The following is a 14,937-nucleotide window of genomic DNA, read 5'->3' on the forward strand; positions in this document are numbered from 1 at the left end:
AAAATTCTTTCTAACAGGAGAATATGATGCTTGATAATTAGGATACGGGAGAATGTAAAAATAAAAACTACAAGAGTCTTCTAAAGAACAAAGCAATATATACTATTAAGGTGTATGGAACCCCATCTTGGAAAAAATATTCTACTATTAAAAAAGAAATTCTTGCAATAGTTTTGCCTTAACCAAAATTTCAAAACGATTTATTTAATAAAAAGTTTTTGATTGCAAAGCAGCACCAAAGGTTTTAATAAAAGATGTTAAAAATCTAGCTTCAAAAGATGACAAGCTTTTAAGTCCATTCATATTTCCGAGAAAAATGGACATTTGTAGTAGGGTAGGGATAATTTCAATCATAACTTCTCAATCCATAACTTGGATATTAGCATGGAATTATACATCAGTTCATCTAAACGAAGGACTAGAAATGGAAATGTTGGCTAAAAAATTAAAGATGAAATGGTGAAAGAAATACAACCTTGATTTGTTAAGTAAAGGAAAATAAAAAATAAAAAAACCAGAGAATGGCTGAAGATAAATGTAGCAACTGCAACCACAACAATTGACTAAGGAGGCATTGGTTACAGCCGAAAAGTAAAGGATAACACTTCTTCGTCGTGCTCGTTTAGGTCGTCGTGCTCGTCAGGGTCATTAGATCTGTCTAGGATGTCGGGTTTGTTTTGGTCGTCATACTTGTCCGGGTTGTCGAGTTCGTCCGAATCATTGGGCATGTTCGCCTCGTCGGGCTCGTCTGTGTCGTCGGGCCCGTCCGGGCCATCGTGCTTGTTCAGGACGTTTGGCCCGTCCAGATCGTCAGGCCCAACTAGATAGTTGGGCCCATTCGAGTCGTTGGGCTTGTTTAGATCGTCAAGCTCGTCCGAGTTGTCGTGCCCTTCTGGATCATTGGGCTCGTCTGGGTTGTCGTGCTTGTCCGGATCGTTGGACAGGTTTAGGTTGTCCGGCCCTTTCTAGTCGTCTTGGTTGTCAGGCTCGTCCGTCTCATTGTGTATGTCCGACTCGTCGGGGACATCCGGCTTGTCGAGTCCATCCGACTCGTAGGGTGCGTCTGGCTCGTCGGGACCGTTTGAATTGTTGTGTTCGTCCGACCTGTCCCGATCGTCGGGTTCGTTCGTCTCGTGGGGCCCGTCAAGTTCGTCGGACCTATTTAGGTGTTAAGGCCTGTCCTAGTCGTCGAGCCTGTTTGGGTCGTTCTAGTCATTAGGTCCGTGCACGTTGTTGGGCCCGTCCGGGTCATCGACCCCGCTCGACCCGTCTGGGTTGTTTGGCCCGCTTGACCAATCCGGCTCGTTGGGCACGTCTATGTCGCCGGAAAGTTTAATAATATATTTTAAAAAGAAGTATATTTTTCATGTTAAAAATAAAAGCCTATCATGGGTTGGTTGTGACCTACAGGGTTTTGTGGGATTTTTGGCCTTGTAAGCTTTTTTGATTGGAACTTTTTTTTCAATATAGGTTCTTTTTTTTGCTCTAGTCTACTTGGGCTGGGACAAAGCTATGTAGACTGGGTCAAATTGACACCTCTACTTTAGAAGCCACAAGTAAATGAACAAAAATATGAATTTATGCCGACAACATTTACAATTTGTTTGGTCTTTGCCAAAATAAAAATAAGTGGTTCATTTGTGTTTGTATTTGTTGATTTGAAGAAAGAAAGAGTAGGGTAGGGTTCTCGTGAAGAGATGAACTAAAGAGAAAGACTGATATCATGGTTAATTTTACTGTTTTATCCTTGTTTTTTTAGTAGAGGATGCAACATTATTGAAAATGTAGACTATGAAAAAAAAATCCTTAATAATATTGTAAAGGCCAAGAACATATTAAAATACTAAAAACCTTTCTAATATATCCATAATTGCATATTGAAATCACATATTCTCTATATTAGAATATTCATGTTTTCTTATTATAATATAATTAGAAAAAACAAATGTGTTACAAATATTTTTTATGATAATAAAAAATAATGAAATTATTATTATTGTCATTATTATAGTTATAAAATTAAATATAAATAAATTTTATAATTTTATTGCAAATATTTTTTATTTATTTTATAGTTAATTTTTAATTAAAAAAATAATTAAATTTTAAAAAATCGTTTAAATTGAAAATATGATTAAATTTAAATAAAATGTCACTTAAAAGATAAAAGTAATAAAATAATTAGTTTAAATTAAATTAAATTAAATTTTATTTAAAAAACAAAATTAGAAAATAAATGTGAATACTAAGAAGAAGAATCTTCTAGGTAGAGATAAATAATTAGTGAAATATTATAATAATTAAATAAAATAAAATAAATTCATTTAAGTTTGTAGAAAATAATCACTTTATAATTATTATTCTTTTAGTTTTAAATGATGCTACTTTTATTACATTTTACTTAATAGTATTTTTATATTTTATTATATTATCCAATTCATTTATTCTTTTTATTCTTTGATATCAATCAAATGTATCAAAAAATATATACTCGTTTTCATTCACTTCTCACATATTTTTCTCTTGTTTCATTTCTTTTTCTTAATTAAAACATTATGTTAATGTGTTACCATGTTTGTATAAAAGGATATTTTCACAAATAATGATTAAATTTACTAGTTTTACAATCTCTATAAAATTTCAGTTGCAACATTTTAATTTATTGTATCATGTCATGATTCTCTTAACGCGATTATCATCAATTCAACTAAGCAATCAAATAAAAACATTTAAAAGCAGTAAAACTAAAACACCAATCAAATAAAAACATTTAAAAGCAGTGAAACTAAAACGAAAAAAAAATACAAAAAAAAGACCATGAAACTTATATTTAAAGCAGATGTAGAGTTTAAAACAGCTAAGTATTAATTAGTCACCATGTCACTGTTACTTTATCTTGGTAAAATTAGTTTTATTTTTCTTCAAATATTTAAAAAGAATTATTAAGCCAGTTCACACTCGAATCAATTTTCTTAAAATTTGAAAGTCTAAGATCTACGGCCCTATCAATTACATTACATTTGACCAGTGTAATGATTCTATCTGCAAAATCGTAGTTGAAACAAAAAGTAGACAGAGGCAAATTTGCACGGTGCTTTCCAATATCAACGTCAAAAATCGAAACATTGGACTCTACGAGATGAAGTAACTGCAAATCCACGGTCTCATGGGCAAAACCAAAAACAACAGCTTAGGATTACATGCATGTTGTGTTATGTTACCTTTATAAAAAGGCACTTTCTCAAACACCATGTATCATCAGCAAAAGAAAACACACTTGTTTTTGTTTTTGGTTTTTGTTCAGTTGATTCAACAGAAATGGCAAACTTTGCAACCTCATTCTCATTCTTCACCTTGGCACTGTTGGCACTAGCAAGTGGTTCAAACGGTGGCAGCATTGCAATCTACTGGGGCCAGAACGGCAATGAAGGAAGCTTAGCAGAAACATGTGGCACAGGGAACTATGAGTATGCGATCTTGGCCTTTTTGCCAACGTTTGGGAATGGCCAAACCCCAATGATAAACCTTGCTGGTCACTGTGACCCTTATAGTGATGGTTGCACAAAGTTGAGCTCAGACATAAAATCTTGCCAAGCCAAAGGCGTAAAAGTGTTGCTGTCTTTGGGAGGAGGTGCTGGTAGCTACTCTCTTGCATCAGCTCAAGATGCAAGGCAAGTGGCCACTTACCTTTGGAACAATTTCTTGGGTGGAAGCTCTCCTTCTCGCCCTCTTGGACCTGCTGTTCTTGATGGCATTGACTTTGACATTGAAGGTGGATCAAACCTTTATTGGGATGATCTTGCAAGGTACCTCAAAGGCTACAGCAACAAGGGCAGAAAAGTGTACTTGACTGCAGCCCCTCAATGCCCCTTTCCTGATGCTTGGATAGGAAATGCCCTCAAGACAGGTACATGAAACAGCATAGAATTTTCATATAATATAAGAGGTTTAGGATATATGTGAATCATTTCACTACTTTATAACTTATATAATGTAGATTTCTCTTTCTCGCATGTGAAATGACATAAGGTGTGTGTCTACCTATCATTTTTGCAGGTCTTTTTGACAATGTTTGGGTCCAATTCTACAACAATCCACCTTGCCAATTCTCTAGTGAGATTACCAACCTTGAAGATGCATGGAAGCAGTGGACTTCTGATATTCCAGCCAACAAGATCTTCTTGGGGCTACCAGCTTCCCCTGCTGCTGCTGGCAGTGGATTCATTGATGTGGATGATCTTACTTCCAAAGTGCTTCCAGCAATTAAGGACTCTTCCAAATATGGGGGTGTTATGCTCTGGTCTAGGTACTATGATGGCCAGAGTGGATACAGTTCCTCCATCAAAACCCATGTCTAAAATATAAACCTATCTGGGTTTATTCATATTGGTATATCTGTATCATGATATGTAACATTTGATATTGTAGTGATGGTGTGTGATCAAAATATATATATATATATATATATATATATATATATATATATATATATATATATATATATATCATTACATGTGTTGTGAACAAGTTCTTAGCATAAATACCCTGCACTATCTTTGAGTTCTTTTGAGAATCACACATGATAGAAATCAAGAGATAAAGCCAGAAAGTCACAATTGAACATGAACATAACAAAAATCAATGCTACACTTAAACATTCAAAATCTGTTTTTTTATTTTTTCTAATTTTTTTCCCTTCTAGATATTGTGTTTAATTATGTGTATTTTATTTTAACTTCACAATTTGTTTAAATTAGCAGCATTTACAAAGTAAATGTAATTCTTTTCTTGCATAAAACTCAAACTAAATATTTTACTTCCTTAAAAGGAGTACTCTTCTGAGAAATCAAAACTATAATATCTGAATTAACTACCCTTAATTACCATAATTAATGAATACCATTTATATTGACACCATAATAGAATTAACTACCAGTTAACCATATTTTTATGTTTTATTGAGATGCGACCGCTGAAAAGTATAATAAAAAATTCAGTTACAAAAAAAAAAAGTAACTGAAATTTTCAAGATACTCGTTACATTTCTTTTAAACTTTTTATGTACATTCTTCGTTTTATTTTTTGCTTTGTTATTCGTGTGACTGTGAGGCCATCGTCGCAGTTTGAAATCGTTCCTACTTCCTTTTCTGCATTTTCTGCACGCTCTTTGGTAATTTTTTTCTGTTCATTTCCCGGGGAAACCTATCTCTAATTTTCTGAAAAGAAAAACTCATGTCTACACGGTACCTTCTTGTTATTTTCAGCTTCCATATCTAATCCTCTATGTTCTCGCAATACCCAGATAAGAAACGGTTTAGTTGAAGTCCAATTTAACCAAAGTTTCACTAATCTTGATGTAAAAGTGATTTTTTGTTCTCTGCTTTTTCAGTGGGGTGTGTGCATATTGAATTATTGAGTTTGCATAGTGTGGTTTTGAAGCTGCATAATTTGCCCTCATGTAATTTCATTAATGCAGGAAAGTTCTCGCGAGGAAAGGGTGAATTTGAGTTTCTATTGTACCTCTTTGGGAGAGGAACAATTTTTTTTTTTGGCTTCCCCCAAAAAAATGGTGCAAAGTTTGTCATTGAGTACTCTAGCTACTTGCGGAAAGATCCCAAATCAAAAGATCCCATCTTGGATGACACCCTTTGAGCCATTCAAAAGATCCCAAATTAGCTCTTTCTCTGGCAAACACTTGGTTTGTTGGAACCATTCTGTTCACAGCTTTTTCTTGATTGGGTACCCTTATGTTTCAAGGCACGGTGGTTTTAAGGCTAAAGCAGCATGGATGTTTAGAGGGGGAGAGCAAGGGTTAGATGCAAGTTCAGAGCACAGTGAGAGTGCTAATGAGGATATCTTGATGTTCTTCTTTCAGCTAGATTTGGCCACAAGAGTACAGGTCTTGCTGCTTTTACTCCTCTGTAAGAAGTTAAGTGGAGTAGGGGTTATTTCAAATTTATGGATTTTTAATGCTTCATTTCTTTGGAACTTTTGAATATCAGTATGCTTTGAATATGGAGCAGTATGAAGCTGCACAGCAACTGAGAAACAAACTTACTGAGGTTAGATAAACTTCTACTTATCCTATTCTATATGGGTATACCGATTGTGCAGGCTTAATTGAGGTTGAATTTTTACACTTTTCAGTTTTTGTGAGTGATTTCATTTTCTGTCGTTTTTCTATTACCCTTGAATATGAGTCTAGTCCCTCTATAATTTGAAGCAATAACATGTTTATCAGTTTATCTTTGTCTATATACATGTCTTCAAGATATCTAAATTTTGTGGGATTGGAGCATTGAATAACTTGGAGCTTGTTTGGATATTTTTGGAAGGTTGAAGAAGAGGTAATCAAGCAACAACAGTCAAAAAGGGGATTATCTTCAAAAAGTGAAGCTCAAGATAAAGCTCTAAGTATTATACGTCTTCGGTGAGTTTTCTTCTTCTTTTGTGTCAAGCTGTTTTGTTCATCATGATAAATTGGTTTTTTTCCCCTTTCACATATCTGTGGATCAACTTGAATACTGACAGTGATTTCTGTTTCCTTGCAGTTCAGACCTCCAGAATGCTGTTGAGAATGAAAATTATGCCTTGGCTGCTGAATTACGAGATGAAATTTTCAAACTAGAAGCAGAGTCTTTAGCTGCATCAGCTAAAGCTTTGGCTCATGAAAATGCACAATACGCATTTCGCTTGGGTCAGAAAGTGAAACATAAAAAGTTTGGTGAGTGATTGAATTACCTTCCACTGAATACAGAAAATTATTATTAATTTCATTTCAAGTATGAAATATGATGTAACAATAAAAATTGTGCTTCTTAGTTGTACTATGAAGCTTTTCAATAGATAAATATAATTATGTTGTGATAATTGTCATAACCAACTTAGGGTCAGGAGCTAAATATCGATAATGCAGGAAGACAGAACTTCATTGACATCACCTTGTAAATCTTTCATATGGATCATTGATGTACACAATCATAAGTTGAATATCTCATAATTGTGGAGGATGATTTCCGTACCGCTTCCTACATTTTGATTGCTCAAAATAAGTTGCAGGCTATAGAGCTGTGATCTGTGGAATGGATCCAGTATGCAGTGAATCAAGTTCATGGATGGACAATGCACAAGTTAAGAAGTTGACTCGTGGTTCCACTCAACCATTTTATCAGGTTTGATTAACTTCAGCATGGAAATTGCATTTTGCATGAATATTCAGTTTCTGTAAGATCAAGTTTAATTTTTACGCCATCCATCTCGTACACTTTCAATTCTTAATAAATATACTTCAGTGTCACCTTGTAGAATAGTAGTGTTAGAGATTATGGTTGAAGGCATGATTGATTATGCCTAGGCATAATCAATTATGGGTGGCTACATGATTGATTATGTGTTAAGATGTCCTCAACCATAATCAGTTGTGTCTCCTTTCAAACAACTTTGTAGAAGATCACTTATAAGTTTATTTTTGTTTTAATTTAACACTCTATGGTGCCATTTATACTCATGCATATTTGTGGTTGTGAAATTTAAATTTAAATTCTAATTCCAAAATCATATTTAAAAAAAATTACCATTTTTTATTTGTATGACCGAAATTTTGAACATCATTTTCAGTTCATTATTGTATACTTTTATATATATATATATATATATATATATATATATATATATATATATAATTAAAAATCGAATAAATTTATCTCGATATTTTTTTCACTTTATAAATAAATTACTTCAAAACTATCCATTATTCAAATTTATTTTATAGTCATTCTCAATAAAATACAACCAAGGCAAATTAATAATTCATTTTATAACAACTATTTTTAATTTTTTTTAGTCACATCAATTACATCTACTACAAACCTTCTATACAGTTTCCGCTTATTTATTTTCAATTCAAACAATTTACTTTTCACTTTCCACAAGTTTTCTTTCTTTATTTTCCTTTCCACTCCAACCCCTTTGTTAAGTAAATATTTTACCAAACATTTCTCATTATTTAATGTTGATTTTTGTTCTTTATTATTGTACCTCTTCTTCATTATGGACAAGAATACTCATATATGTACTCAATCTTTGTAAGTAGATTTATGTTCAATTCAACTTTATAAAATTAACTTGTGAAAATTGCACTTTACTTACATATTATAATACAGTCTTATTTTTAGTTTATGTAGATCTAGAACACACTTCTTCAAGAAGATGAAATGAGCATCAAATGTGTGATAAGATATTAATATGTGGTGGTCTAACACAAATCCAATAATGATGACATAATAATCTTGATAGCTTTTTAGTGAATTTATGTCTAATTCAAACTTATAACATTGACTTAGTAAAAATTTTACCTTACATATTTTGACTTTATTCCTGGTCGACGAAGGATCTCCGACACAAAACTTCTCATACTTATCTCTTCCTGATATGGTAGTAAGGAAGTACCATCCTCTATAACCTCTCAGGTCACTAGTCCTTTCAACAGGATATCAAGATCCTAATAACTGAAGTTTGTGCTTTCCCATTGGGACCACTGATTATAGAGTAAATATTTTAGAAATAGCGTACCTTTTTCGGCTTTTGTCTTTTTTCCTGCCATCACTGTTCATGTCAGACACATTGTTCTTCTCCACCACCGTCACTGTTCACAGCTTGTGTCATCACTGTTCACCGTCAACGACTTTCCAGCAAGATTTTTCTGGTCAACGTTATTGCTCATTCTCGACAACTTTCAGGCTAGGTTTTTTTCAGCCGGCTTTACTATTTTCCTTCAACGTCTTTTCAACCGTGTTATTTATCAAATACTATCTAGCACTGACATTGCTTTTTGTGTCACCATGTAAGCATTTTTTCTTTCCGGCAGGTACTGTGTCCCTTTGGTCATCTTTGTTTTCCAGCAACCGCTGCATTCTCTGAACATCTGTTGCTTTCTAGCTAGTGTCATGTCCTGTGACCATTTTTCTCAAGCTTGAAATGGTACATTTGCTCCAGTTCTGTTAAAGATATGATTTGAAAGGACGAACCATATTGAAAATTTATTGTCATTTAGACAGAGAAAATTTTGTCCAAGAAAACCAAATATTCACTAGGTCTCTCAGGGAGTCTTGTTTTGATGACATTTGAAACAAAATAACTTGTCTCAGAGATGTAATTTCATTATATTAGAAATATGATATGATTTGATACTAAATACTTTTCATTATTGGAAGTTGATTTTGTTCCTTATTATTATGTGTGTATCAGAACTCAAGAAGGAGTATATTTGCGTCTTTAAATTCTCTCTTCATACTGAACATAAATTTTGGATAAAAACCATTTTCATGATTACTTATGCAAGACAATGCGGTTGGAAGTGTATATGTTGTATTCTGATCTCTTGGCATACAAATTTATCTCATTTTGGTTATGGTTGAACTGGCTCTGGTCAAGAAGTGTGCTACTCTTGGAACTTGATCTGTTTTCTTTATATGTCTAGGTTCTTGTTGATGTACGTGCTGAACCCAATCTATTAGTGGCATACGGTAAAGCTGGATTACTTAATTCTTTAGGCTTATGTGTTTACTTACATTACATTTAATGGTGTTTATTTAGTATTGCTTATCTTGACATTTTTCAGAAGTGAATTGATTTGATTTGCATAGTTATTGGTTTCATTCTGAATACAAATAACTTGCTGATTGATTTTTCTCTTATTCTTTTGCAGTTCCAGAGGAGAATCTTTTAACACCTGATAAGCCAGACATGGTAAGTAGATAGATCTATACTTGAAAGCCATACACTATGCTGTTGTTATTTCTATCATTTAATTTGAACTTTTGTTGGTGTTCAGGGAAGTTTTGATCATCCCTACATCTCTTTTCTTTTCTATGGAGTGGATTCAGCTGGAGATTTCATCCCAGTTAAGCAACTACGGGAGAAGTACAATAAACCAAGGCATGAAATACCCATTGATCCACCAAATGATGAATGAAAAAGATGGATTCAAAGCTTAAAAACCAATGTGAACTATATGCCCTGTTCAACCGGGTTGGGAATTGCGGGGTTGAAAATCTTCTGCCAGGAAAGCATTTCTTGTGTGACCTGCACAATGATTATGGCCCTGCTATGAGATCACTCACTTGCCCACATCTTATATTCAGTGTATAACTTTCCATTTCTCCATCACAGTGGTGAAGATACTGAATAACTACATAACCTTACTCATATATAATGTGTACATTGCTAAAAAGTGTTACCTCCTGAAATGGTGGGAGAGTTTGTCTTTATAGCATATATAATAGGTATGATATGAGACTCCATTAAGGATGATATTCCGGCATGTTATCCACCTCGTCTTTGAAATAAAATTTTATACTCTTATAATATCTTAAATATTAATTTACTTATAAAAAAATCATAGTAAAAAAAAAAATCTACAAATGCACCTAATCCCTTCTTCCCTCCTCATTCACTGTTTATCCTAACTTAATCTCTCTCACATTGAAATTTTGCTTTTAAGTTGACGTAATGGTTATCATAAACCATTTTAACAACATAAAAAATGGGAGTTGTTTAAAAGTTAAGAAGCAAAACTGAATATATAACACTTCATGGCTGCAATTTATAAGAATCCAAAACTTTTGTGTTCCCGCGAGCTTGATGCCTTTTCTGTGTCTTCTGTTGTCATCTCTTCTCCCCTTATTTCCTTTCCTTCATTCTTCCGCATCTTTCGCCTCACTCCATTGCCTTCTCCATTATCAACCAAAACCCAAACACAGAACTAAAAATTGGAGAAAGAAAAGATGACATTGTATATGCCATTGTTCAGGTCATGTTTTACCTCCAGATCACTCACCCAACTCCATGCCCACCTTGTCGTCACTGGTCTCCACACCGACCCACTTGCCTCCACCAAGCTTCTCGAGTCCTACGCCCAAATGGGTTCTCTCCCTTCATCAAGACTCGTTTTTGAAACCCACCCATCTCCCGATTCTTTCATGTTTGGTGTCCTCATCAAGTGTTACTTATGGCACCAATTGTTTCACCAAGTGGTTTCTCTTTACCACCATCACATTCAAAAGGGATCCCACCTCACGCAGAACTGCACTTTCCTTTTCCCTTCTGTTCTCAAAGCTATTTCTGGCGTTGGGGACTTGTTTATGGGCCGGAAAGTGCATGGCAGGATAGTAAGGTCCGGTTTTGGCACTGATCATGTCATTGGAACTTCGTTGTTCAACATGTATGGGGAATTGAGTTGTTTGAATGATGCCCGGAAGGTGTTTGATGAAATGCATGTTAGAGATTTAGTTTCGTGGAGTTCGGTTATTGCGTGTTATGTGGAGAATGGGCGACCGCAAGAAGGATTGGAGATGTTGCATGGGATGGTTTCCGAGGGAATTGAACTGGACTCTGTTACAATGCTCAGTGTGGCTGAGGCTTGTGGCAAGGTTGGTTGCCTTAAGCTGGCAAAATCGGTGCACGGGTATGGAATCAGGAAAGAGATGGTTGGTGATGCAAGTTTGAGGAATTCTCTTATGGTTATGTACAGTCAGTGTAGTTACTTATGTGGAGCAAAAGGGGTTTTTGAAGGTGTTGGTGATCGAAGTACTTCTTGTTGGACTTCTATGATCTCTTCGTGTAATCAGAATGGGTGCTTTGAGGAGGCGATTGATGCATTTAGGAAAATGCAGGAATCAGGAGTTGAAGTCAATGAGGTGACTATGATCAGTGTTCTGTCTTGTTGTGCTAGGTTAGGCTGGTTGAAAGAGGGAATGTCAGTTCATAGCTTTATTTTGAGGAGAGAAATGAATGGTGCTGATCTTGATATAGGGCCTGCACTGATGGATTTCTATGCTGCGTTTTGGAAAATAAGCAGTTGTGAAAAGCTTCTTCATTTAATTGGAAACAGCAGTCTTATATCATGGAACACTCTAATATCAATTTATGCGCAGGAGGGTTTAAACAAGGAAGCCATGGTGCTCTTCGCACGTATGATAGAAAAGGGGCTAATGCCGGACCCATTTAGCTTAGCAAGTTCTACTTCAGCAAGTGCAGATGCTGGTTCAATACTATTTGGACAGCAGATTCACGGCCATGTGATGAAAAGAGGCTTCCGGGATGAATTTGTTCAGAACTCATTGATGGATATGTATTCAAAATGTGGCTTTGTGGATTTCGCATACGCAATTTTTGACAAGATTAGAGAGAAGAGCATTGTGACATGGAACTGTATGATTTCTGGGTTTTCTCAAAATGGCATTTCAGTAGAAGCACTGAAGCTATTTGATGAGATGTACTTCAATTGTATCGACATCAATGAAGTAACCTTCTTAAGTGCAATTCAAGCATGCTCTAATTCGGGTTATCTCGAGAAGGGAAAATGGATTCACCATAAGCTCATTGTATCTGGTATGCAGAGGGATCTATACATAGATACAGCTCTGGTTGACATGTATGCCAAGAGTGGGGACCTTCTAACAGCCAAAGGAGTTTTTGATAACATGGCAGAGAAAAGTGTGGTGTCATGGAGTACCATGATTTCTGCTTATGGCATACATGGTCAACTAACTTCTGCCACCACCCTCTTCACCAAAATGGTAGACTCACATATTAAACCAAATGAAATAACTTTCTTGAACATCCTTTCTGCTTGCAGGCATGCTGGATCAGTTGAAGAAGGAAAGTTCTATTTAAAGTTAATGAAGGATTATGGCATAGTGCCTAATGCAGAACACTTTGCCTCTATAGTTGATCTTCTAAGCCGTTCCGGTGATATCAATGGAGCATATGAAATAATTAAGTCAACATGTGTACCTGTAGATGCTAGCATATGGGGTGCTTTGCTTAATGGCTGTAGAATACATGGGAGGATGGATTTGATTAACAACATTCAAAAAGAACTTAGAGAAATAAGAACAGATGATACAGGACACTACACTTTGCTATCTAACATATATGCTGAGGGAGGAAACTGGTATGAATCCAGAAAGGTGAGATCAAGGATGGAAGGACTGGGGCTAAAGAAGGTCCCTGGGTTCAGTTCAATTGAGATAGATAAGAAAATTTACAGATTCGGAGCTGGAGACACTTCTTCTGAATGGCAAATGAAAGAAATTTATATGTTTTTAGAAAATTTTCAAAGTTTGGCTCAGGAACAAGGATGTGATGTAGAATGTCATGGCACAATGTTTGGAACTAGTGGGTTTTTTGAGGATTATAGACCGCGTAACTTGCAGAGAGAAACCAGAAAGTTCCATTTTGAACAAATCAATCCAATCTTAGAATGATACCATCTTTCCGGGAAAATGTTTGTAGAGATTATTCTGTTGTATCATACAGGCCGGCAACCTACATACATACATACATACATATATATATATATATATATATATATATATATATATATATATTAGCAACACAATTTTATACGAAAAATTCAATGTTTTACATCTAATTTTAACAAATAGAAATTGCTCTCCATAGTGGAGAACCTAGGATTTTAAAAAATTGAATAATAGAGAAGAAATTAGAACCATAAAGTAGAAGCAATTCATCTCCCAAGGTTCTTTACAATTACTTCATGCTCTAATTGCACCTTCCATTCGCATCTCTGCCTCCAATTCCGTAGCTCATCATCCTCTCCAACTCAAAAGGGGTAAAATCTCCATGGATGAAGAAGAAGAAGAGAGAGTTTCCTAACACCCCTAACAGTCTCCAAGAGCTTCTTCCAAATATCCAAGGTGTTTCTATTCATGCAAAATGAGAAAATCCCCCAAAAATATCGTAAAACATGATTAAATAACCATATTTACGAATTAAGGTCGACATCCTTACCTAGCAACTTCATTCTTGTCCAGTGAGACCCCATGTTCTCTAACTTGTCACTCGCTGGGCGAGTCATATTTTCGCCTAGCGACTCAAATATTACAGGTTTGGGTTGTCATTTTCACCCAACGAGCCACCAGATCCCCCATTGAGTTAGCTTGGCACCCAACAATGGTCTTTTGGCTGTCCAAGGGTGGTCCAAGGCAATATATACCTTTAGGTGAGTTCTTTCTCCATGTTTGCAGCATTGGGCACGATTCTAATGCCCCTTGACGTGGTTATTTGTCTAAAACTCAATCTTTCTTTTTCAATCATGCTTCTTTGAGTTCTAATTTGTTTTCCTTTACTAAAATTGCTTCCAATTGACTTATTTCACACTCATAATAGAGATTAGAAGTTAAAAAACATAAAACAACTAAAATACCAAACAATGCAAAAACAAGATAAACTTGAAGATTAAATAAGTAAAAGCGATGGAGAAATTAATTTTATTCACAAAAACTAGACACCAATAAGAGGTAGAAACAATGTTATCACCTATGACAGTCAAAAAGGGGTCATTCCCTACCCTTTTCTAGTATAAGAAACTTCCATCGACTCTCACAACTAAATATATTACTCTATATGAGTTGAGATACCTAGTATAGTTTGGATAATGTCCTCCCTCAAAGCCTCTACTCTTATATACCTAACACAAAAGTATAATGTTCCTTCCTATCTCAATCATGCATCATCATATTCAAAATCACACATAATCATCACACTCTCTCATATTTTAATTTAACCATCCAATAATAACTCATTCAAATTATAAATCATCAATAAAGGCTAACTCATAGTCGCTCAATGCTCTAGATCACCACTCAACACCATCCAAACGGAGTTGCTTCCATCAAAATAGCGCCCAACCAATGTTGTTAAACTCGAAGATCGTAAGAGGATCGGGAAGGGGAATGAAAACTCATAACTCGAGGATCGTAACTCGACTCGTAAGAGTTACGAGTAGATAAAAAAATATATTCATAAATAGGTGCATCATTTAAAAAAATATAAATGACAAAAACAACTCATACATAATTCATAAAATGAATCCATAACAATTAAAATAGTTTCATAAGTGTGGCCAAGCAT

At 35.0% G+C, this 14,937-nt stretch overlaps 3 protein-coding genes across 4 annotated transcripts; all 3 read left to right on the forward strand.

The window, feature by feature from the left end:
* The first annotated feature begins 3,318 nt into the window (after window positions 1-3,318).
* Window positions 3,319-4,358, forward strand: LOC114166383 (hevamine-A-like). Its single transcript, XM_028051105.1, has 2 exons — window positions 3,319-3,907; window positions 4,057-4,358. The coding sequence occupies exons 1-2, from the start codon at window positions 3,319-3,321 to the stop codon at window positions 4,356-4,358; spliced, it is 891 nt and encodes a 296-aa protein (XP_027906906.1).
* Window positions 4,359-5,026: 668 nt separating this feature from the next.
* On the forward strand, window positions 5,027-10,326 carry LOC114173902 (clp protease adapter protein ClpF, chloroplastic). 2 transcript variants are annotated; one of them, XM_028058568.1, is made up of 9 exons: window positions 5,027-5,170; window positions 5,477-5,899; window positions 6,003-6,062; window positions 6,336-6,430; window positions 6,552-6,724; window positions 7,060-7,172; window positions 9,479-9,524; window positions 9,707-9,747; window positions 9,833-10,326. In XM_028058568.1, the coding sequence occupies exons 1-9, from the start codon at window positions 5,060-5,062 to the stop codon at window positions 9,971-9,973; spliced, it is 1,203 nt and encodes a 400-aa protein (XP_027914369.1). In that variant the 5' UTR covers window positions 5,027-5,059; the 3' UTR covers window positions 9,974-10,326. The 2 variants fall into 2 exon arrangements, with proteins under 2 accessions (XP_027914369.1, XP_027914370.1); XM_028058569.1 differs by having other exon boundaries at window positions 5,104-5,243.
* A 148-nt stretch (window positions 10,327-10,474) lies between these two features.
* Window positions 10,475-13,317, forward strand: LOC114173901 (putative pentatricopeptide repeat-containing protein At1g69350, mitochondrial). Its single transcript, XM_028058567.1, has one exon. The coding sequence runs from the start codon at window positions 10,785-10,787 to the stop codon at window positions 13,266-13,268; it is 2,484 nt and encodes an 827-aa protein (XP_027914368.1). The 5' UTR covers window positions 10,475-10,784; the 3' UTR covers window positions 13,269-13,317.
* The last annotated feature ends 1,620 nt before the right edge of the window (window positions 13,318-14,937 follow it).

The sequence above is a fragment of the Vigna unguiculata genome, chromosome 2, assembly GCF_004118075.2.
Source record: "Vigna unguiculata cultivar IT97K-499-35 chromosome 2, ASM411807v1, whole genome shotgun sequence".
Lineage (NCBI taxonomy): Eukaryota > Viridiplantae > Streptophyta > Magnoliopsida > Fabales > Fabaceae > Vigna > Vigna unguiculata.